Source organism: Ochotona princeps, chromosome 21, assembly GCF_030435755.1.
Source record: "Ochotona princeps isolate mOchPri1 chromosome 21, mOchPri1.hap1, whole genome shotgun sequence".
Classification (NCBI taxonomy): domain Eukaryota; kingdom Metazoa; phylum Chordata; class Mammalia; order Lagomorpha; family Ochotonidae; genus Ochotona; species Ochotona princeps.
In genome coordinates, this window is record NC_080852.1 from 22,091,720 (window position 1) to 22,115,930 (window position 24,211).

Here is a 24,211-nt window from a genome sequence, read left to right on the forward strand (position 1 = left end):
AATGAAAATATGTGTCTTTGAGGCAGCTTACATACTCATGTGTAAGCATACATGTGAATATAACTCACTTACTAATAAAACAATCGTTGACTCCATGTCCTGGGGACTGGACCTTGCTATCAATAGCCATCTTCTGGCAATTTATTTCCCAATTGGTTAATATGATGAGACCTGTCTCTTGGCATTGAGTGACCACTCACTGATGACAGATTTAGTTAAGATGAACATTGAGACAAGCTCTACCTCACAGTGGAGCCCAGATTTATAGAGTGAGTATTTGGATTACTCATTATCAATCTTTGATAGCCTTCCAAGGACTCTGGTTGGGTATATTTCACATAGAATGCTATCTTGGCAGAGCTGAACAGCCAACAGAGAAACTTCTCTCTTCACAGAATGGAAATAACGAAAATGGCCATGTGTCATCTTATAGCACTAGACGCTTACACAGAAGATTGTGGTGGGCCCTACAAGTCCTTTGATTTCTCTTGCTTTCCCTTCCTCCCTCCCTTCCAAATTTACCAATTAAAAAAATGAATGGAAGAAATGTGTTTGTGTGTTCTGAAGGATATTTTTTTGAGCTTCGGATCGGCGCATCGGCCCGTTGCGGCTCACTTGGGGAGTGAATCATCGGACAGAAGATCTTCTTCTCTGTCTCTCCTCCTCTCTCTGTATATCTGACTTTGTAATAAAAAGAAATCTTTAAAAAAAAAAGAGTTCACCTTTCAAAACAAGTTTCCATTTCTCAATTTCTCATACTGTATGAAATCCGTAATCTTGTCTGCTTCTGTTTGGTTTTTTTTCTATTGGTTCACACAGAATGATATTGAACAGCTATTGATCAAGTTGGGCCAGGCTTCTCTGGGATGTAGGTCTTCTATGGTCAACAGACTCTTCTCCATACTTAAGATCTGTTTTCTCCATTAAGTTTGTTTGCAAAACAGATGTCAGCTCGTGAAAGTCCAGTCTGCAGCCTTGCAGAAACCAACCTTAGAGGCATTTCAAAAAGGCTGTCTTAAAAGTAAGAGTTAGCGTGTTTAGATATATGCATTACCAAGGGAAGTCCAGTGGAAAGAATGCAATGCCTTCAAATCTTTCCATCTGATGGTGTCCACGCTAAATAATGTAATTGGTAGCATTGCTTTTATGAAAATGTTGGTCACTGCGCAAAGCATTTATGTGCATTTAGCACACGATCCAAGAAGTGAACCATGAGGCGGTTGCTTCGATACTCTCCAGCTCATTTAGGAGGAAATCTAAGTTTCAGACACAATTAAGTAACTGGCCCAGCTTCATAGAAGCAAAAGGTATTGCTGAAATTCAAAAATTGAAATCCAAGCATATTTGATTGCAGAGTACAGACACTGGAAGATCAGTACTGTCTCTTCCTAAAGGCTTGAGTGGTATTTTGTGTGAGTTATAGAAAGCCATATGAGGATAGGATGCTCAAAGGAAGTATTTCTCACCCCCTCTCTCTTTCCCTCCTTCCTATTTCAAACAGTCTTCAATATTGCCTCGTGTCTTCAACTTCCAAGGTCTAGACCCGTTTTTCATTTTTATCACTCCGGCAAAGGAATGGGAATTGTGTGTGAGCATTTAAGGATGAGAACAGTAGTTCCTGGCAAGCCTCTTATTTTGCCCTTGGGTTCTTCCATATGAGGAAATCAGCTGGGTTCATCTCCCCAACCCCTGGAAAGCAGAATGTGTGCTGTAGCTGGCATTGCCATCTGAATGTCCTGATGCACATAACATTGACCCTGGAAAGAATGCTGGCCCAGCCAGTCTTGGATGAACTCTTAGATGGACCAGCCACTTCCCAGGATGGTACAATGAACAAGGAATGGGATAGAAGCTGGTACGTAGAGCAAAGAACCCCCACAAGACTGCATGGCCCCTGGAAGGAAATACCAGTTGTGTGCTATTTGCTTTCAAAGGCAAAACTCTCCCTAATTGGAGTAAACTTTTTTTTGAGGTCAGTTTTAGGTGGGTGACAGAGTGCTAACCACATGAAGGAGTCTGGGCAGCCAAAGCCTGGCCTTTGTGCATCTGGTCTGTTCTTTGTCCTTGCCCAAACTCGTGCTTGTTCAAATACCTCTCACCCTGTGGGCTCCACCTCATGCGAGCTGCTTTGCAGTCTGCGTGGCCTTCTGCCTTATCCCATCCATCATTCCAATGGTTGGGAGGTTTGATATTAATGGATATCAAAGACCTTTTCTTTCTCAAGATGCCATTGGAAAACATAGCTTTGAAAATGTAGGTAAATGAACGTCCATCTCCAGAGTTGATCCGAGCAAACCTCCACCCAACCCTTATGGCAGGGATGAAAGAGAGGCTGTTGTGAATAGAATCTTTCGTCACCGTCTGTCTTAAGTCACCTCCCACTGAACTTAACAGTGGAAGATTCACGGTCATGAGGGAAAGAAAACAGTAATTAACTGGCAAACGTTGATTGAGCAGCTTTTTTCTCCTCCACAGTCTGATTGGAACATGACTGCCTGTGGCTGAGCATCATACATAATATCAGTTCTCCCTCCAAGGTTATTATCCAAACATTTCTTAATGGAATGCATTTTTTTTCAAGCATCTGCTTGTGTAATTGAAAGTGTTACTAAAGATGGGTCAGGCTAAGTAAAACAAGAGCCCATAAGAAAAATATATATATATATGTTCATACTTCTCCCCCAGTCCAATTATAACAGTTCCTAATTGGTGTGCCTCAACTGCCATTCCAAAAATTAATTTGAGATCCCTTATTAGAGCTCAGATCATTAATAGAACAACAGCATCAGGGAGTGAAATAGACATGTTTACAAAGCTTCCTCTTAAATGGAATGTGACAAGTGACGCAGCAATGTATTATTATCAGCGGATCCTAGAGCTGGCCTTGTGAGAGTTAGCCACAAACAACACCCTCAAGAAGACATTCCTCTTCGGTCATCTTTTGTCTTATTCCACAGAGGCCTTTTTTTTTTCTTTCAGGTTGGCTAAGACCATTTTTTTTGGCATTTTATTAGCTAGATCTTGACTGCCTCCCGAAACTGAGTGACAAGCTAGGGTTATTAGATCTGTTCGTGCACATAGTTTTATCCATTGTTAACCTTGACTAAATGCACAAGAGGGCACAGAATTCCCCTCGTTGTTCCTCCATTGTTGCCCATATTTGTTAAAGAAATGATTCCCTTTGACGTTTGTTTAGGCTGCACATTGATAAAATGCTGTCCGTCGTCCACTTGCTTAGCTTGGCATTCAGCAGGCTCTGCACGGATTGATTCCTCTTTGCATTATCTTATCTGCCTTCCTGGCATATTTAGGCTTCCTTTTCATATTTTAAGCTGCATTTGGGGGCATAGACATATGGTCTTAGTCACTATGTATGAGAGTACAGCAGCATTCTGCAGATAAATTTGCAAGTCTCTGGTATATACTTAACTCCACTCACTGTGCCTAGGTTACATATGTATACATGCATGTACTGTATATGTACATGTATGTATGTATGTATGTGCATATATACATGTGTGTGTGCTTTTCATGTTGTCTGTGAATAAGCACATAACAGAGTGAGAGCTGGAAGTGACTTCAGTCTCGGAGAACTTTCTCCAAACTGATGGGCAATAGTAATTTCTGGAACAATATAAACTGGGCCTTGAATCTGGAAGGTAATGCCTTTATGATTTTCTTTGTGTCCTCCAATTTACATTTGGGTGTCTTGTCATTTTCCATCTGAGCCTTTTCTAAAAATGGCATGGAGAGGGTGTTGTGGCACAACAGGATAAATCAGTGTGAGATGTTGATATTTTTAAATTGAATCTTAGCTAATCTGCTTCTAATTCACCTTCCTGCTAATGCATCCTTGGAAGTGGTAGATGAGATGAAGTTTAAGCTCTTAGCACATGCCTTTAGCCTGGTCCAGCCCTGTCTGTAGTAGGCATTTGAGGAATAAAGCAACAGATTAAAGATTTCTCTCTCCCTCTCTCCCTCCCTCCCTGTTTCTCTCCCTTGCCTTCCAAATAAATATTTTTTTCAAAAGAAAACAAGTATTTTGGCTATGAAGAGTCTGCTTCCCCTAGCATCCCTTCTATTGAAATAGGCAGTGGACTTAAAATATATTGAAAAGAAACTTTCAAATATCCTGAAGTGTACAATTTTCATATTCTGTAGTTTGGCCTTTGTTCTTTTCTACTAATAATTCTGTATTTCTTAAGATGTATTTTGGTTGGAAAGGCAGAGTTATGGAGAGAAGGAAAGAAAAAGAAAATGATCTTCCATCCTCTGGTGCACTCCCCAAGTGGCCACAAAGGCCAGAGCTGAACTGATCCAAAGCCAGGAGCTTCTTCAGGGTCTCCCGCATGGATGCAGGGTCCCAAGGCTTTGAACCATCCTCTACTACTTTCCCAGGCCACAAGCAAGGAGCTGAATATGACATGAAGCAGCTGGGACATGAGCTGGCACCCATATGGGATCCTGGTTCTTGGAGGAGGATTAGCCAGTTGAGCCATCGCTCTGGGCCCTAATCACTCTATAAGTAGACTAGAATTATTGAATGTTGATCTCAAGCAAGATATCTTAAAGCAAACCATCATTAGTTTCTGCCTGGCATTTCAATAAAGATTGCAAAATATATATTACTCTGTTATGATAGTTTCTTTATAGTGTTCTATATTGTATTGCATTTACATAATGCCAGTTTTCATAAGACACATTTGTTAGCCAACAGCAAAAGCAAACAATACAAAAAATATAAATGACAGTATGAAGGTCGAACTAGATTATTTTAAATGAATATTCATGGTGATGAGAGACTTTAAGCAAAAATTTTTAAATTACTTTAAATATATTTTAGAGTTAATAATTAAGAATACTTTTAGCTGGAGTTGCATTTAATGGTAATCTTTTTAAGATTTATGTATTTGAAAAACAGAATGAAAAAGAGGGAGGTCTTTTATCTGCTGGTTCAGTCTCCAAATGCTGGCAACAGATGTGGCAGGGACAGGTTGAAGGCAACAATTAGAAGCTTTAGTGCAGGGGTTAGCTTCAGTATGCTTTTAAATCAATTCCCCTTGCTCATAATTCCATCTTTTAAAAAAAGATTTATTTATTTTTATTAGAGGGGCAGATTTTACAAAGAAATGGAGAATTAGAAAGAACTTCTATCTGCTGGTTCCCATCTTTAAAAAAAAAAAGATTTATTTTTATTAGAGAGTCAAATGCTATAGAGAGAAGGAGAGTTAGAGACAAAGGCCTTCTATCTGGTGGTTCGTTCTTCACTCAATGGCCTCCAGCCAAAACTGAATTTATCCAAAGCTGGAAGCCAGGAGTCTCTTCTGGGTCTCCCACATGAGTGAAGGGTTCCAAGAACTGTAGCCTTCCTCTGCTACTTTCTCAGTCCCTAAGCAGGGAACTGGATCGGAAATGGAACAGCCTGGACATGAACCTGTACCCATACGGGATGCTGGCACTTGAAGTTGGAAGTTTAGCCTGTTGAGCCACTGCGCCAGACCCTCCCAGTCCCATCTTGAAAGGCAGATGTATAGGTAGACATATAAATGCATTTGCTCGCATTATAGGCAAGCAACTCATAACTTACAGAACCTGAATATTTTATGATGGGCAGTGACATATTTTTTCATCATACAAGGTAGTAAGCAGGTCTGTCCTTTAATCCAAAGTGAAATATCATGTCTACTTTTCAAGGCTATTCCCTTTAAAAAACATCCTTGAAAGACTGTCACAGAGAAGATGGTGTTGATGTTTGTGAGATGTACAGAAATACAGGAAGCTAATAGAGAACTGCTTGTCAGCACAAATGCTTGTATGTGCCATGAAGATCTCTTACCAGCATTTTAAATGACGATACAGGGTTGTAAAAAGTTCATTGTAGCACAATTTGCCACCAACTCCTGACTTTCATAATATTCATCTTAAACGATGTTGTTTGGCTAAGCATTGTGGCATAGCAGGCTAAACTGTGGACCTTATTGGAGTGCCAGTTCAAATCCTGGCTACTCCACCTCCTGTGAAGCTTACTGCTAGTGAGCCTAGGAGGTCGCAGATTTTGACTCAAGTCATTTGACATGGAAGCCCTTGGATGGAGTTTGGTTTTCTGTCCTCAGCCTTGCCCAGCCCTGACTCTTGTGGACATTTGCGGAGTGAACCAATGGGTGCCCAGGTCCACGAATTCTCATTCTCCATCTTTGTCCCTCTACCTTTCAAGTGAATGAAAAATAAACAAACAAACACTACCAAAAATATTTAATTTTTTTTTTTAAATAAACTCCAGCTAGACACTTCAGTCTGGGATGAGGGGTGAACTGTGGCCGTTGCCCTGTGTATTGTAGCTAAATTTGGAGTAGACAGCAAATAGGCTCTCCTGGATTTGAAGTCCGTACCGCTGCTTCAGTTGGCTTTCTGTGTAAATGCGCGCTGGCTACGAGCATCAAGCATGTCTGTTGTCTTCAAGATGTTTTCCAGAAGAGGACAGGCTCTGTGAAGCTGGATATTAACGCTGCTGCTGGCAGTCCAGGCAGCACTGGTTTTCTTCTGCGAAGTGGAGATATTTCCTGACATGTTCTGCTGCTCACACGTCTGCCTGAACCTCTGACAGAAGCTCCTACCGCCTGGCATTAATGGGGCCCAGAAAAAGTCCATATAAATCCCTGTAGTGAAAAGGGGGGAAAATCTGAGATCCAAATAATGACCCTCTTGTCCAAACATCTGGAGGGGGCCTGGTCTAGGGATTAAAGAAAGGCAAAACAGGATCATGCTCAGGTTTTAGTCCTGGGTCTTGTATGTCAGAAAGTACTTGGTGTGGGGCCTGCCTGGTAACTCTGGGGTCTCCTAAATATCGAGAATGTCTCAAAAGTGACACTGTACGGGCAAGATTTCCTCTGCGGAAAGGAGCCGATGCAACACACCAAGGAGAGGCATTTTCTAATTGTATCTTGTTTCTGTGAAGTCCAGCCTAGAATTTCTAATAGACGTGAGCTTAGACAAAGCAATGTTAGACAACCAGTGATCGCAGATGAAACAGGAACCGCTCATTCTAATTTATAAAAAGTGAGAGGAAGAGGCATCCTCAGATATCCTCAAATATTCCTAAAAAGTAAAACTTGAATCTCTCTATTGCTTGAGGTAACGTATTTGAAAGTTTACTATATGCTCAGGAGAATTGGCGTAACAAAGGTGAAGTTCCAGTTTTTGTGGAGCATCAAGTCTAGAAAATAAATGACTAAAAATAGCTATGGTCCTTTGAAACAGTGATTTCTGCTATGGAACAACTTCAGTGAAATCATGTGGCAGACCCCTGCCTTGAACAGGTATAAAGACACTGTTAGATGCAGTGGCTGAGCAGGCTCTCTATGCAGAAGATACATTTGGTCTGAGGCCTGAGGTATGAGGAGCTGTTTGAGGTAAAGACATGGCCAAGGCACAGTTCTTGTGTGGGAAAGAGGGTAATATTTGCGAAATGACTTAAAAATGGAAAGGGGACCCTCGTAGGTCACAGGGCATTCTGCATGCTTTCAAAAGAAAATAAAGTATGAAAAATGCATCTAATTTTTAAATTGCTGCCTCTTGTTGGTTTATCCTGGAGTACCATAGCTATACTTGACTGGAATCTTAGCTGTATATGGACGGATAGATCAATGGATGAGTAGGTGGGTGGATGGATGGATAGATGGATGGATTTATGGATTTATGGATTTATGGGCAGACACTTGCACAACTGGCTGGCTTCCCAACTGGGTGGGTTAGTGGTAAATGAATGGTGAATGGTTAGATGGATGGAAGTCTTGAATTCTTACAATATCTGATATGCAATGTCTATGAAGTTATTGAAAGACAACCCTCTCCGAGAACACATTATGCAAGTCTCAGAGAGTCTGATCTAAAGTCCTTTGTCCCTTCTGAGAACCAGTGAGATAGCTTGACTCATGCTTGTTCTAGAATTCCTTCCCATGGAGCTAGTACTCTGTGGCTCATTTCAAATATCAATCCTGTTGGGGATTTTACTAACTGTATAGAAATGATCACAATGATTTTTATTTTACCAGACAGGAAGCATTACTTGCGGCTATCAGTGAAAAAGATGCAAACATTGCCTTGTTGGAGTTGTCTGCCTCCAAAAAGAAAAAGACGCAAGAAGAAGTCATGGCCCTCAAGCGGGAGAAAGACCGACTGGTGCATCAGTTAAAGCAGCAGGTGGGGCCTCCTGAATGAAAGGTGTGTTTTGTTGGGGTTGGGAGCTTGAGTTCTTTTCCTGGGTTTAGGAACTCTTCATTTTCCCATGTCCATGCTGCGGGCTCGAGCTCCTGAAACCAGGTAGGAGCAAAACAGCAAAACGATTGCTGGAATACAATTTACTGCTTGTCTGTGTTTATGTGCATGTGGCTGGGTCTGTGTGGTTTGCAACCTGTACTGTTTTTCTTTCTTTTATATTAATATCATCTCCCCTGAAATACCTCTTGGCTCTTTTTCCTTCTAGTGGAGTTGGACTTCTAATTAGATTCTGAAAACTCCTAGTTGAATTCTGGGCGTCATCTTTCCAGTTGAACTCATTACCATCTGTCTTGCTTGCTCTCTGGACCTCACAAGTAGCTCTCCTCATCCAGTTCTTTAGGTTTCTTTCTCTATATACTTCCAACTCTGGTTCTTCAGCCATTACCTGTGGAAACTTTCAGTCAAGGAACATCTGCCAGCCATGGCCTTGCTAGACTTTGCTGAGGAGACCTCCCCAGACATTATCCAATGTTTTCTAACATCACCTATTTACCCTCTTACCCTGTGTTTCCTTCTCTCTAAGATATTATATTTGTATGAGGGAACTAGAAAGAAGGGCATAGTCCTAACTTGTACAGGATGTTCTTCACTTTCTTTTTTGTTTCATTATGGAAGGTTTTTCTAGAAATAACTTAAATGACCATAATTGCACCTGAAGCATATTGGAAACTCATCCCAGAAGTCATAGAATGGTCTCTGTCTTTCTCCTCCATATGTAACTTGGGAAGCCATACTTAAAGGATGTTCTTGGGATTTCAGCTTCATTGGGAAACCGACTTAGCTCAGTGACCCATCGCCTCCCAAGGTGGCTGTCCCATCTTTGGCTAGGAGCATGCGTACTGCTGAAGCTTTCGAAGTGCCACATGGTTGCGAGGCTGAATGTCCACACAGATTTCCAACCCCGTGACTACCTATCTGCATGTTGGGGTAGTCTCTGCTAAAAGTAGGTTAGAGAATAGCCGGGAAGTCCAGAAATGACAAGGCCATTCCATGATGAGGAGGCCCAGCCTTTCCCTTCTCGGGAAGGAAAAGGCATCCATGGGCCTGCCTTGCGGAGAGACAGAGACCACTGCCATGCCCTGGCCCCCCACCCCATCCTGGCAGAGGGATGTTCTCAGTTACTGCCAGATATTGAGGTCATTCCATGGAGCAGCACGACTCCTTGGCACTGGCCCCTGTAGGTGGGGGCTGCTCACATATGTCCTCTCCATTTGGGGCTGTGCATCTTCTGGGTTTTTCACCCCTGTGGACACACAAAGTTGAGATAAGCCGCCTTCTTTACTTTCCCCTAACTCCTTCCCTGTACGCCCTGTACCCTCGCCTCCTGCACCTAACCATTGTAGCTTTTTCCCACAGGTATATAAACCTAAGAAACATCCCCCGACCTCGAATATACCATGCACATGTGATGCTGGCTACAGCCCAGATATTACAGTCAAGTACTTCGGGTCCAACTACGATGCATACATGAGCCCAAGGTCTCAGGTCAGTCAGCTGCTAAGGAGACACCCACCCACCATGGGGGGGAGGGGTGCCTAAGAGCTACATCCTGTCTTGACCTTCACTTCTTATGATTTCTAGCACTCAGTAGCCATATGGTCTGAGACCCCAGATGATGGTATTTTATTATGATTTTTTCAATGTAATCTCATTCATTCTGTATTTGCCAATGGAAGCCGACTTCTTGGCCACCCTTATAGGGTCTGCTACTCTACTCTGGCCCAATGGAACAGCAAAGCCAGGGCTGCCAGCAGCTATGCTGTCAAGCATAGTAGATTGATCTGATTCTCATTCTTATTCTCTCTCTCTCTCTCTCTCTCTCTCTCTCTCTCTCTCTCAGATCCTTTACTCCTCACATCTCCCTCTACGTTTCTTGAGAGGGTTTTTTTAAGGCTACTTTTTTTTCTGTCTCAGATTCATGAAAATGTGCTCCTAGATTCCAGTAGGGATTGAGTGTAGCCTTCAGTTTGCTTCTGGAAAAGTTCCCAAAGCCTTCATTCTTTGCAATGGGTTCAGTTTTGGGTATCGTAGGGGCACATTTGGGAAACCCCAGCCTTGCAGAGTTAGGTTCCTGCCTGGGGAAAAGGCAAGGTCTAGAGGGCTGTTGTGGAGGAAGAGCCAGTGTAGGGGCTATGTGGGCTCCTTGATGATTCAGCTGGGAAATCACCCTGAAGTGATTTTTTTACCTCCAAAGGGCAAAAAAAAAAAAAAAAGTTATGTAAGTTTACAGATTCTTGTTGCAAATGATCACCATCCTAAGAATCATGGTTAACTTGCTTTTACTGAGTGTTGCTCTCTGTTAGATCCCATATCCAGTGTCCCTTGTGGGTTTTGTTCCTCAGTTCTCACAACATCCCTGCAAGTGACAACTAGACTGACTTACCTCTTCTGGGGAGCATACCTGAAGCTCCAACTGTGAAGTAACTAGTTCAAACTCACCCAGCTTGTGAGCAGTTGTCTTTGAGCTTTACATTGTCTACCTGACTCTCCCCATATCCGGCTAGGATAGGAACTCTAAACGTGAACTCAAACCATTGTACTTTCCCAACTTGCCTATACTAGTCCCTCTTCCTGGAACATGGCTTGCTCTTTTCTTCACCAGTTCATGCCTACTCATCTGTTCAATCATAGCCCAATATCACTTCTTCAGGGTAGCCTTCAGGACTCTCTTGATTGGTCCAAATCCTCCAATGTGGCACATAATAGCACCTCTAGGTTATAGCGCTCATAACAGATACAGCTTGCACTTATTTCTGGAGGAGTCGCTATCAGCCATGCTAGTTGATGATTTCCATGAGGACTGAAGTGTATGGCCTCATGATTTTAGTTGCTTCCCATTAACCTGCAGGCTCTGAGCAATTACCAGCACAGAGGCTTTCAGCAACAATTTGTCTCATGTGTCAATGAATACGTGAATCACCAGGCAGCGTCTTAGGCATCCACTGATCAGTCCTGAATTGTTAACGCCTTTGGCTGAGACCTGACCCCCTTTCGCTTGTCTCAGCGTTCCAGGCATCCATCCATCTTCAGTCTGTAGGAGCTGACAGAACAGATGAGGATCTGTACCAGTTGATGACGCCCCCCCAAAAAATGGCCCCTCACCCTTTCTTGCCACATTGCTCTTTCCATGCTTGAATTATGTGAAACGGCGACTTTTTCAACTGTGTTTCAATCTGTGTAAGATCTCTTGACTTTCTTCCAGTTCTGATGCCCTCCGATCCTAAGTGCGTTCGGAATAAGATGTCATTGAGTAAGGGAGCTGTTCCATTCGATCCCTGAAAACTCAGAGTATCTCATAAATCAGTTGGCTTAGAAATGCCCTTAATTCCTGTTAAACATGTGTCAAGAAAGCCTGAGGTGATAGGAAATGAGTTCAGGAATTCCAGCACTGCTTAACAACCAAAGAATCCTTAGGAGCCTCCTCAGGTGTTGACATTTGGGCTGGTTCTAGGCTGAGCAGAGTAAAAAAGGTAAGAGAGCAGTGCAGATGAACTTTCTGTTACTTGTTGCATTAAAAAAGAGAAAGGATGAATCATAGCTTGGTCAAGTAGACATCTGATTTCCATTTTTTTCCTTCTTCTTCCTAGTCTTCTCATTTCCCTTTCTCCACGAGTATACACGTCTGACAACTTGTGCTCCGTTTCTTTTTGAAAAAAATCTGGCTTCCAGATTTGTGCTGCATTTGGGGAGAGGGTCTCAACTGGGAGTAAGTTCTGATTCTGTTCTTTCTCTAGAAGGATAGGTGAAAAAATGTTAAAAATTGCCATCTTTTCCTTCTTGATGATTTGGATTCAAGCTTCCCCCCACCCCCAACCCTTTTCCTCCAGTCTTGAAGAAAGGACTGACATCAAAATAATTAATTCTGAAATCATTGGATTTGCCTTCGCTAAAGGGTTTTTGAAGAAAGCTTAAAACTAAATCTTACCCCCTAAGTCTTATTCCCAAATGCTGCCTGTGTACTGAAGTACTGATATGCACATCCTTAATGAAAATGCTATTTTTCAAATGAGGGCCAGACACTATTGTTTAGTTAAAATTAAAACCAGCTTATTTCTCAAAACCAGTTAGAAATGCCTTTGACATCAGAGATACCTTAAACTTGGTTGTTTGGGTTTTTTTTTCCTCTTTCTTTCCAGTAGTGGGCATTACTGTTCACCACCAGAAAACATATAAGTCCGTTGGAAGCGGGCAAGTGTTAAGACCATGGGCCCAGGCTTGGATTTCTTTATGCTTTATGCTTTTCTCCAGAGTTTGCACCACTCACTGGGCACGAAGTAATCTGTCTTTGTACAGTCTCTCCACCCTGTGTTGTCTGAAAGCCACAGGGCAGTCTTCTAGGATGAGGCCAACAGATTTGGTCAAAATCGGGCAAAAGCAAAGGTTGTGTCTTGGAATGTGTTCAGGAGTCACCTGTGAAGACAGGATTCTGGACAAAAATGGATCTCTGCAGTAGACTCAATGATTAGGAGGGTGGGAAGCCCTTGAGTGGGGTGGTTCCCTGGTCACTTTCTTTCTGCCTTCACTTGAGGCCACACAGTCATGCCTCCTATTTACATTTCCGCTGCACTATATGCAGATAACTTTTAATTACTCTTTATGGTTCAGGAGGTGAGTGTAATTAAACAGCAGGAGAGGAACTCCGTGCAGTAGGGTTCCCATAGCCTCCTGTTGTGTTTGGATGAGCTCCAAAAAAGCTTGATTTGATCCCAGCATTGTAATGCATCACAGACTTGCTCCAGATCCAATTGCTGAAATGCAAATGCAGGGGGTTTTACAGCAGACTCACTGTAGGTTAATCTGCTCACATCCCCCTGGTAGAATCTAACCGCATCTCTATTTGCCTTTGATGCCATTTGCAAAGTGTCTTTGGAGCTTGCTCTAGACAACATCCTTAAAAAATAATAATAAAATAAAAAGATTTCGATCCTGCTATTACAGACTGAGTGTAGGTCAGTTCCAGGAAGGTAAAACTGAAACGACATGGTATTATTGAAACTTTCTTCTTTTGATGTCCACGTAATTTGGACAGGATGCTGGTCCTTTCCCTTAGCGTGGAAACATTCCTGACCCTAGACAGCTGGGGTCTCAACTCCAATACTCAGAGAATCTGTTCAGTTTGCCAATTGCAAACACACAGCATCAAACATTGTGATGGCCAAGTGTTTTCCCTGCTTCATCTATACATTTCTCAAGTCCCTTTTCTGGGTTTCTCTTACCTAGAGCATCGAGTTAATTAAGGGTTCTGGAATCTTCTTGGTCTCTTAATTGAACGTCTTACTTTGGTGAATGCCAACACCACTTGCCTTCTGTCCCTAAAACAGATTTGGAACACTTTTGTGTGTATTCAGCTGTCAGAGTTGTTGACTTTAAACTCAGGGTGGAGTTGGGGGCTGTGTAATTTTTTAATCATTTCTACCATCTAGCTCATGAAAGAGATTGTAGGACAAATTATTACTTTCTGGTAGAGGGCTGTTACCAAAGTTCTAAAGATCTTTGGAAAGGTAGAATTATTGAAAGTAAAAGAGTGACTGACAGGCAGGGACAAAGAACTTCCAGGTGCTGCTTCTGTTCCCAAGTGGCTTCAACAGCCAGGAATTTCGTCCAGATCTCACTTGGCCCATCTGTCACTGCTCCTCCAAGTGCATTAGGAGGAATCTGGATTGAAAGTGAAATACCATGGAATGAACCGGTGCCTTTATGGGATGTTGGCATGTCATGAGTGGTGGTTTAACCCACTATGCCATAACACCAGCCTCTGATCATCCTTCTTTTCATGCCTGTCCAACCGTGAGGCTTTCTGGAATCATACTGCTAAGTATTGGCAGGTTGTTCTGTTTTGTTTTGCTTTGCTTTGCTTTGCTTGGGAGATGGGGTCTCATCCTACATTTTAATATGGCTTGTAAGGTTTAATTTTCTTAAGTAGAAAAACTTGAAAAGACCCACTATACCATCACGTTCTGCTACTTTTAGAAATATCTAAGAGAGAAATGAGTCTGCCTTTCAAGTTTCAGATTGGCCAGCTGGGCTTCAGTGAGGTGACCTCATCCGCCCCGCTCCCCTCAGAGTCCAGCAGTTGGCACAGCCCAGAGCAACAGGCTTAGCTGAAGGTGACCCAACAGAGACCAGCATACAGACGCCAAGAAGATCTCTCATGTGCTGTCTCTCACTTTTTTTTTTAATTCAGATTTCACATCTGTGCTCTATTTTTAAACAGTTATTCTTTAAGTGATAACGCATGTTTTACCAAACCTCTTATTGGATTAGACATGTTTGAAATCCCCGGACTTTAACCTGTTCTTTGCCATGTCCAAGAGAATTCAGAGTTACTCCTGGGGGATGGGCAGGGTGGGGCAGAGGGCACGGAGGGAGCCATCATGCTTCGGGGAGGGCAACCCAGCTGCTCCACTGTGGTTTTGGGAATCACTGGCACTCACACTCCAGAGTGGGCGAAACAGAGTGGGCTATTTTTGTTGTTGTTGGTCTGGGGTTGTGATTGTATATCTGGCACCAGGCAAGGACTTTAAGGTAACATCTCATGCAATCCTGATCCTAACCCTGGAGGCCAGGTGCTAATCATCCTACTGCAGGGAAGAGGAAATGAGGGTTCAGGAACAGCTGGTGAGGACCTGAAGCAGAGTCCAAGTAGGTCTTCCTGATCTCCCAGGAGCTGTCCCGGGTTGGTTATAGTCCTTGTAGATGGGGGTCTGGGAGGACCAGAAGAGGAGCATACAAAGAGGCCTTCTCCCTGGACCCTGAGCATACCCTCCCTCCCCTCCCCCGTGAACCCCAGTCACCCTGACCTGACCTGGGCCCCTCCCCTACCTCCAGAGACAGCAGCCATAGTGAGGTGCACTTGCTTCCCACAGCCTCCCAGTCGGGTCTCACACCCCAAAACCTTTTTTTTTCTGTTTTCCTCCCTCAGTTTCCTATTTTCTTTTTCATCATTTAACCACTAAAACCAGGTTCCTCTTATTCCTCCTACCTCACCCCGCTTCTCTGTTCTCCCCTTCTTCCCTCCCCCTCCTTTCCTTCCTCTCATCATGTAATTAGAAGTCCTTTCAGGCTGTCTTCACCTTATCATTTCAACTGAGCACAGAAATGTCCCAGCTTCCTGCCCCGGTGTCCTCCTCAGGCTGCATTTTGCAATGAAAGAAACTCCCCACTTCTGGCTGTTTGCTTCACGTTGCATTGCCCCTGTAGGAACGGCCGGAGAGTCGCTCCTGTGGCGGCTGGGCTGGGCTGGGCCACAGGTATGTCCTTTTCTCACTCCCAGGTCTCTGATTTTTTCAAATGGGAGATTCACAAGACAAGAATTTTTTTTCAGCACCCTCTCTCCTGGTTACAGAAAGACAGGGGTCAGCCACAGAATGTAAGAGTTCTGGCCCTTGCTATGTGTTCTTGCTCCACTCTTTCTTTTGGGGACAATGCCACTTTGTTTCATTTTGTTTTTTTGCATTCCTGACAACACACTTAAGTCAGAATTAAACGTTCCAGAATCACCCTTGTTTATTTTTTTTTTATTTTACCCTACAATAAAGTATTATAATACAGATGAGGATTTTCTCTTGTAACCATCCTATTATACTAATGAAATTTTCCATATTTAAAAGCATGTAAGTTAATCTTTTATCAAAAAAGTAATATAAGCTTATTATAGAAACTTACAAAGTCCAAGTGAAAAACTAAAATCACCCATAACTCTAACACTCAGAAGTAACTGTCATTAAGATTTATAGTTTCCTACATTCCATTGTCTACATACATATTTGAACAAAACTTAACATACTACATAATAAACTTTTTCTTTTTACATATTTAATCTCGCGTGCATTTTCCCATGTCCTTAGATGCCTTCAAAAACATATCTTTTGTTTTATGATTTCTATCTCTGCCATAACTAATTTAATCATTCTCCTATGGTTGGAATTCCAATGTGTTTTAGTGTTTCATTTTCTTAAAAATCACTTTCTGTTGAACATCTTAGTGTGTAAGTCTTTTTTCTTTCCCTGCTGTATTCTTTATGATGAATGCCCTAAAGTTGAAATCCTAGAGTTAGGGATGTTTGTAAGTATTTTAGAAAGTGAAGAAATAGTCATGCCTGCGATGTCTTTGACATCTATAAATTTTAAATAAATGTCAATTTGCAGGTAAGTTTGTCAGGCTGCACTGTGTAAATGTGTCCCTGACAGGGGTAGGTCAAAATACCAATAGTGTTCAGTTTGAGTGAGCAAGAGGCTGAGGGAGAGTTTTAAAACTTGCTAAGGGGAACACATGGCAGAAGTAAGTGGGCAGTTTAGACGGCATTTTATTGAGCATGTTCTAGGTTCCAGCTGGTATTTTAAACACTGTAGAGAAGAGTGGGATAAGGGTTAGGAAATGGTACAGTAAACACACAAAAATTTATGTCCTAAAGGAATTTGGTTTGTATTTCTAGTGGAGGTGACAAGTAAGAAAAAAAATGTCAAATATATGGCACATGAACTGACAATAAACATATCATGGAAAAGAACAAAGATGATGTTCCATGAGGGATGTGGAGGTGATTTTGAATGGGGACGTGCAGGCATCTCTTTGAAAAAGAGGCATTTGAACCAACACTTAGAAGACATGAGAGGTGAGCCAGGCCCTGCATTGTGCAAGAGTGGTGTCCTTCGTGTGCAAGTTAGATGCTGCTGTGTGCAGGTCTGCGCCCCAAGTGCAGTTGCTGAGCTGACAAGGTGGGGGAGCCAGAACCCCACAACACCAATGTTTAGATGACATTAGTTTAAAGAAACAAAAAAGAAGTGCACACGACAACCAAAACCCTGCTGTCTTATCTCTACCCCAATAGGGCCATTGAGAGATGCCCGTTGGACACAGCCAGCAAATCTTTATTCAGATGATCTTTGATGCACTCCAGGGAGGATTGTGCACAAAAGGTTATAAGTTCAGATTGTACAGAGAAGCAGTCTTCCCATGAAGCAATGAGAATCTAAAAGAATGGCCACTTAGGAGTTCTAAATCCAGGGCTGTTCTTCTGCCCCAGAAAATAGTGGTTAACTCCTCATCTTGCAACTGGCTTATTTCCTCTTTCACATGGCCTCAGCGCTCCTGAATAACAAACACCCTCTCAGGAGCCAACCAGGAAACCCCTACTGCTTTGGGTTGCCTAGGTTGTGCCCAATACATTTTCAGTGCTGGCTTGGATGGGGTGTGGATCACAAGGACAGGCAGAGTTTCTGATGTTAGTCTTCTTGGGTTTGGGGGTTTGGTTTTTCTGCAATGTCTGATGCAAAGGTTATACTGAAAGTGTGATGCTAAGTGCCCAGACAAAGCAGGATGTCCCTGGCTAGTAGAAGATTTAAGGCCAAAGTGTATACCTGGGAATCAGAATTTAGCCCAGCTCTAGCCCTACAACATTGAATTTATAGACCTCTAGGCCCTTCATAGTTGTAATTGAGTATCCCAGCGCATTCACACACACAGGGCATCTGCTGGTTGATCTCTGACAAGAACTTGCGGGGTACACAAGCAAATGATAGCCATCAGTTGGGAAGGAGTAAGTTATCAGTTCTTTAAGAAGTTATGTGACAGACATGGTACTATGCTTTGCTGCCATTTTGCCAAACTCACCAAAACTCAGGAAGGTTGTACCATCATTATCACTAGTTTGCAGATGGGGAAACCAAGTCACAGAACTGTTACTCCTATGAGGCAGTTTCCATCACCCACCAGGGAATATTTGAAGATTCTAGATTTCAAAAACACTTGGGAAGATGGAAGGCCCTGAAGCTTGCTCACCCAGCAGGTGAAATCCTGCCTCATCTCCACTTGCTAACTGTGTGGCTGGTGAGCAGGTCAGCGTGCTCTCCTGTCAAGTGGGTCCTGCATTTGCTACCTAACTCACAGAGAGAAGAGTAATCATCTTTCCAGGGACAAGACCCCTAAAACAACTGAGGTCTACAGAAGGATTCCTGATGTTGGCTTCAATTCTGAAGTGCAAAGATCAGCTATCTCAACCTTCCCCCACAGAGTAGCACTGTGCCTTAAGCAATGAGGTCCCAAACCGTCTCTGGTGGCAATCTGCCACATCAACTCTGGCTCACAAGACCTGTTCCCTGAACAAGGAAGAAAAAACTTGAGTAGCAGAGTTCGCAGCATGCCCTCCCCTTGTCTGTTCTCAGAGCCAAACTTTGATTTATCCTTGTAGAAGAAGAACTAGTGTAGAATATACCAGCACCAACTTGAGAGAACCCCTTTTTACTATGCAGGGCTCCTGCATCTGAGCCGTCATCTTGCGTGTCTAGTTTTCATGGGGGATCTGCTTGGGCAAGGGTCTACAGAGGCTTCTAGAAATGAGGATTAGCTTCCAGGAAGATCCTGTGTGTTCCTGAGCCTTCCAGTGATGCAATCCTCCATGAGGCAGTATAACAAAAGTTTTGTAGATGGAAGCGCCATCTCTGGAGGATATTTTATTTTTCTTCCACAAAGCAAAGACACAGAAGTGTTGCTGATTTATCTTAATAGCGGATACAATGAGCAAATGTCCCAATTGCCTCTTTGTGCTTTTGGCAAGTGTGGAAGAGAGATGGAATGGAGCAGACCTAACCGGAGCTGGCCAGCCTTAAGTTGGGGAGTTTTAATCTTCCTCACTCCAAATATGTAATTTAGGATTGTTTCCAGTGCTTTTCAGGTTGCAGGTGGACACCTAGATTTGAACACAGAGAGCAAACCAGGTTCAATCAGTCAATTCTCTGTTTCCAGAACTATTTTCTTGAGCTTAAGAGGGAAAGCCCTGCACCCCCTATCTCACTACATTCATTTACCACGTCCCGATTCTGCAGGTACCCTTCCTGTGTAAAGAAACCTCATTTTGTAATGTAACTAACCCTCCTGCTTGCCATACTTGTGATAAGAATTCTCAGAGGATGCAGCATGATCACTCCATGTATCCTATTAAGTCAGGACTGGAATGAAACCACTCTAAACCCAACGCCTTCTACATTGGGATATAAATTATGTCAAAGCCATGTTCAGTGCTCTAACATTTGCTAATCCTTATTAGAGATGGATAAATTCTCATGGCTTAATTTGGCATGTTGAATCGGTTCTTCAGATTGTCTTTGGGGACTGGAAAGGAAATGCAAAACTTTGCTACAATTTTTCTTTTGTATCTTTAGAATGGAACATCATTTTTTATCATTAGCTGGTGGAAATTTTGGTGAATCGGGGCCAACTGTGGGTCACCCCCACAGGAAGAAAATATCAGGATTGAACTGAGAACATATTCTGTGAAACAAACCAGAATATTTGGTTTTTGAAATAGCATCTAACTTTGCAAAACATGCTGTTCAACAAAGACTCATGTTTTGACCAAGACCCAGAGAACTGGGGAAGTAGCAAGCTAAATTTTCTCTCCAAGCAGTGTATTAGAATAGTGTGTGGTGCTAGGTTTGGTATAATGACTCCACTGAACGTGGATTCTATCCATTTGGTGTAGGCATAACATCCTTTCAACTGTGATCTTTCCTTCCTGCCAAGTGGCAGGATCTAGGTATTGACTAGAAATCAGGCCTTCTACATTCATGTTCCTGAGCACCCACATCTTTGGTAATCTTGGCTGCATTTTGTTTGTTGTCTTGCATTTCTGTCATTGAGACCAGGACATGAATCCGAAAATTGGTTCTCCATTTCTGCCCCCCAACAGTTTTATATTGAAGATCCTTGTTGCATGTTTTGGACTTCTTGAGTTGAAAGCTGGTGTCTTGTTTGTTGTTCCTTTATCAGCATTTCAAATACTCTGGTGGTGAGCCAGGCTTGCTAAATAATAGGCACTTTAATGGACTTGAATCTTGTCAGGTATCATGGTAATAAGCTGGTTTGGCGGTTACTGAATCAATTGATGTTATAACTGCAGAATTATTTAGGTGGAATTCTTGTTCTGTTCATAATTACAGAGCTTGTTTTTTAACAGATCTGTTTTGCCAACTTTTGTGAGCTGAAATCCTCTTGGGTAAATTCTTCATAACTTCTTTGTGTGGAGAATGTGGGCAGTTTTTCATCTCGTGGGTGTTTTGTCAGAAGCATGTCCACATAAAAAAAAGCCTAATTCTGTCCTCTTGGCCACACCTCACTTTCAGCTTCTGCTCCATCTAGGACCCAGAGCTATCCCCACATCTCCTTATGAGATTTTGTTGAAAAACATTAGTCTCCATACACCATGCACAAAGCCAAATTACTTTTGGAATGTTTCATGGAACTCTGGGAATCCAGATAGGGATCAAGGAAACAACACAACATCTCTCTCATCTGTAAAATCTGTTGATTGATTTGTAGATTATTCTCCTTACCTTGAACTATTAGAAAAATCATGGGTCTAACTTCTAATGTTTGTTTGTATTTTATTCTCAAATTCAGAAAATGTAAAGAATAGGTCTGGGAAAATTGATGCCCATTTTCCAGCAGAATGCAACATACTCCTGACAGTTTGCCAGCATCTTTGGATATTTCTCAGATCTTTTACACTGGTGAAATGCAAAAAAAAAAAGGAACTTCTAGAACAGAGCAACAGAAACCATACACTTAATTCTGAGGCCAAGTGGCTCTTTGCACACACTGGCTTTCATACTCAACCCTGAATTCTTTGTAGGCATGAAAACTTTTTCTGGACCTCAGAGAGCCACCCCTGAATAAGAAGTGAGAAAACTTGAAGGGAGGAGGACGCAATCTTTGTTGATTATTCCTCAGCAGAGGCGCAGTGAGAAGAGATAGTGAGAAGCATCAGGCCTTTGTTCAGTACACGGGATCCCCAGCTGGCAACTTCCTGAAGGCTTTGTGGTATAGCCCCACAGTCTGATAGATAAAGGACAGTCACAAATTAGAATCAGAAATAAAAACAAAGAACTTTTAAAAAAATGGTACAGATGATTATTTTAACTTCCAGTTCTCTGCAGTATTTCTGGCTATCTCAAGGCAAACTCCTCACCAGGAATGTTTATGTATCTCAACGTTAATATCCTAAACTCAACGATAGTATCTATATCCTAAGATCCAGTACTGTTTTGACTTCACCTGGTGAGCTCCTCACCCCTTCACTAAATACCAACTCCAGGGTCAGCCTTCAGACTTATACATCATCCAAATGGCAGGAAAGAGACACTGAAATGCTGATACACATGGTTGACAGACCAGCCTTTGGGAGATATGCATCTAATGAAATGGATTGGCAATCCCTAAACTTGGAGCTCCATGTACCCCCCAAATAGTTGGTCTCTATATACTGTTTACCATTGCAAATTTGGGTGACTCTAAATGTTAGATAGTAAGATGCGGGGAGGAAACTTTGGACATTCCTTGGGACCAGAAAAGCTGTCACTGATAGTTGTTGGTATAGGACTGTGTCACAGGTATGAGAGTGGGAACAGGGATCTGCCAATGGCACAGGACATACGGTGGTCACAGGCACACCAGACATGGGGCTGTTTGCTGAGCACAGGAGAGATCTGGGCAGAGGAGGCAGAGCAGAGCAAAGGAATCAGGGAGCCACACCCAGAGCTCAGCTTCCTAGGACACCCGAGAGATCACATGAGCTCTTGGTGCCATTTACCCAGAATCAGAGAATGCGGAGCACGAGCTGGTAGTTTCACAGTTATTAAGTGGTTTGGCTGTGACCATTTGGCCCCAGCCTGCTGACTCTATTTCAGGTCTTCTGTGCTCTCCAGGACCTGACGTTTATAGCCGTTTTCTTCATGGGGGACATGTTGAGCCCCACTGTAATTGGGGCTAAAAACCTGCTTTTGTAAGATGGAGTCGTTCCCTACCTGAGAAGCACCACAGTAGAGATGGATCTGGGTGTCCTTGGAATAGGAGACAGGCTATCTTTGGTAGAGCTCCTGTAGAGGGAGCTGAGATGAGGTGGATTGTTCGGGAAGAACGGGAGAGTTTGACCTTGTCCAGTGGCTGAACTGCTTCTATCTGATGTGCAAGACAATAGGGAGCCACTCTGTTTTCTTTAAGCAAGAATGTGATATGAAACCTGTCAACACGAGGCAAACTTGGAGCCAGAGTTCTCACTGAACGCTCAAATGTCTCCTGAGATTCAGTTGCAGGGTTATTTCTGCTCATGGGAGCTTGCCCTGGATTGCATGGAGCTTCGGTCTCCTACAGCACACTCTTGTTTTCTGCCTATAAGAGGCATACTAGGATTAAAAAGGAGCGTGGGAGATATAAAAAGTTGTTATCCCCAAATAAATTTATTTTTTGTTTATCTGTGTTTTTTTAAGATTTATTTATTTTGAAAGCAGAGTAACAGAAAAAGAGAGAGGTGAACTAGCAGGGAACTGGATCAGAAGTAGAGCAGCCAGGATCCAAACTGATATCCCATTATAGGATGCTGGCATTTTAGGCAATGGCTTAACACACTGTGCCACAACACCAGTCCCTCAACTTAAGCTTTGTAATTTTATTTCCTACAAACTTTAAAAAAAAAAATTTACTTATTTCTATTTTGAAAGACAGATTTTTTTTTTCCAGAGAGAGAAAGCCTTCCATCCACTGGTTCACTCCTCAGATGGTCACAATGAATAGAGTTGAGCAGATCTGAAGCCAGGCACTCCTTCTAGGTCTCCCATATGGGTACAGGGTCCCAAAGAATTGAGCCATCCTCCACTGCTCTCCCCAGGCATAAGCAGAAAGTTGGCTTGGAAGTGGAACAGCTGGGACACAAACTGGCACCCAACACCATAGGGCAGAAGATTAGCTGGGTGTGCAACTGCACGGCACACCCTCCTACTTTTTGATGTACTCTCATTACCTAACGGTGGTTATGGTTTACTTCTTTTGTTAGTGTATCAACCCCTTCCACCATCCTAAGTGTAAACTAACAGGCTCCTCGGTTGTACCTCTGATGATACATCTCTGCTCAGCAACACCCATTCCAAATAAAGCACTCTATAAAACTTCTGTGAGTGACGGATCCTTGGACCATTAACTTGGAAATTCCAACACCAAAGAGCTATTTTGCTACCAGTTTCCATCCAAATTATGTTTGTTCCTAAATACTCCTCATGTCACAATATTCTTTTAATGGGTTATTTCCCAAATCAGTATAAAAAGGGGAAGAAAAAAAAACAGCATCCCAGTTAATTTTAGTTGCTCTTGTTTTGTTGTTGTTTTGTTTTGTTTTGTAGGATATGTCCCCAGGCATATGCTGTTTCTGAGCCATAATTATGCTTTTAACCCACTCCTTTATGTCTGGGACCCTAATGTTCAAGATCCTATATAATTACTAAGTTGAGTGTGTGGGAATGAGAAAAATATTTTTTGCATGACTTTAGCCTATACATTACTGTAGTGCTGTATTATTACAAGATATTTCCTGAACTTGGAACTGTACCATTAACTCTCTCAACTTGAAAAGACCCAGTAAAGAGATACTCCCAATCTTTGGCCCATGATGCAAAATTCAGATGGCCAGTGACTTGATCCAGCTGAGGTCTCCTGGGTTCCCCGGGGGGAGGATCTGAATTTGGCACCAGTGTCTTGGTTCTGAGCCTGACAGGGACTTGGGAACCTTTCCTTATCCACCCAGCTGTTTGCGCACAGCTCCAGCCATCCTTCTCTTTGTGATTGGGAAGGATGTGTTTTCCCCAGTATTTGAAAAAAGATCGGGTCTGTTAACTGAGCCCTCCAGGAGGAAGTTCCTATATCAGCTTGCTGAGCCAGAGGAAGATACATGGTGCTTGTTGTGGAGAGAAACCAGGATTTGAGAAGATCAGGCTGGAAGAGCGCAAATGGGCCCATAGGTTAGGGGCTCCCCTGAATCCCAGATGATCACAGTTCAACTGGTAGAGATGACAGCAGAAGTCTCTTTCATACAACTAAATTGACTTCAGGGGTGAGTGTTCGGCCCCGCATGGAAAACACCGAGATCCTCTCTCAGAGTACCTGAGTTTCA

At 42.7% G+C, this 24,211-nt stretch overlaps 1 protein-coding gene across 11 annotated transcripts in view; it reads left to right on the top strand.

Moving 5' to 3' along the window:
* The window catches only part of ERC2 (ELKS/RAB6-interacting/CAST family member 2), an 899,314-nt gene that overhangs the window by 671,391 nt on the left and 203,712 nt on the right, over positions 1 to 24,211 (top strand). For 8 of the 11 annotated variants that reach the window (XR_009247350.1, XR_009247349.1, XM_058678726.1 and 5 more), the window contains 2 exons: positions 8,052 to 8,199; positions 9,634 to 9,762. Coding sequence is in view for 8 of the 11 variants with exons in the window: in XM_058678726.1 (XP_058534709.1) it covers positions 8,052 to 8,199; positions 9,634 to 9,762 (277 nt within the window). In the remaining 3 variants the exon portion in view is untranslated. The remainder of the gene's footprint in view (positions 1 to 8,051; positions 8,200 to 9,633; positions 9,763 to 24,211) is intronic. The other 3 variants (XR_009247351.1, XM_058678728.1, XM_058678729.1) reach the window with 1 other exon arrangement.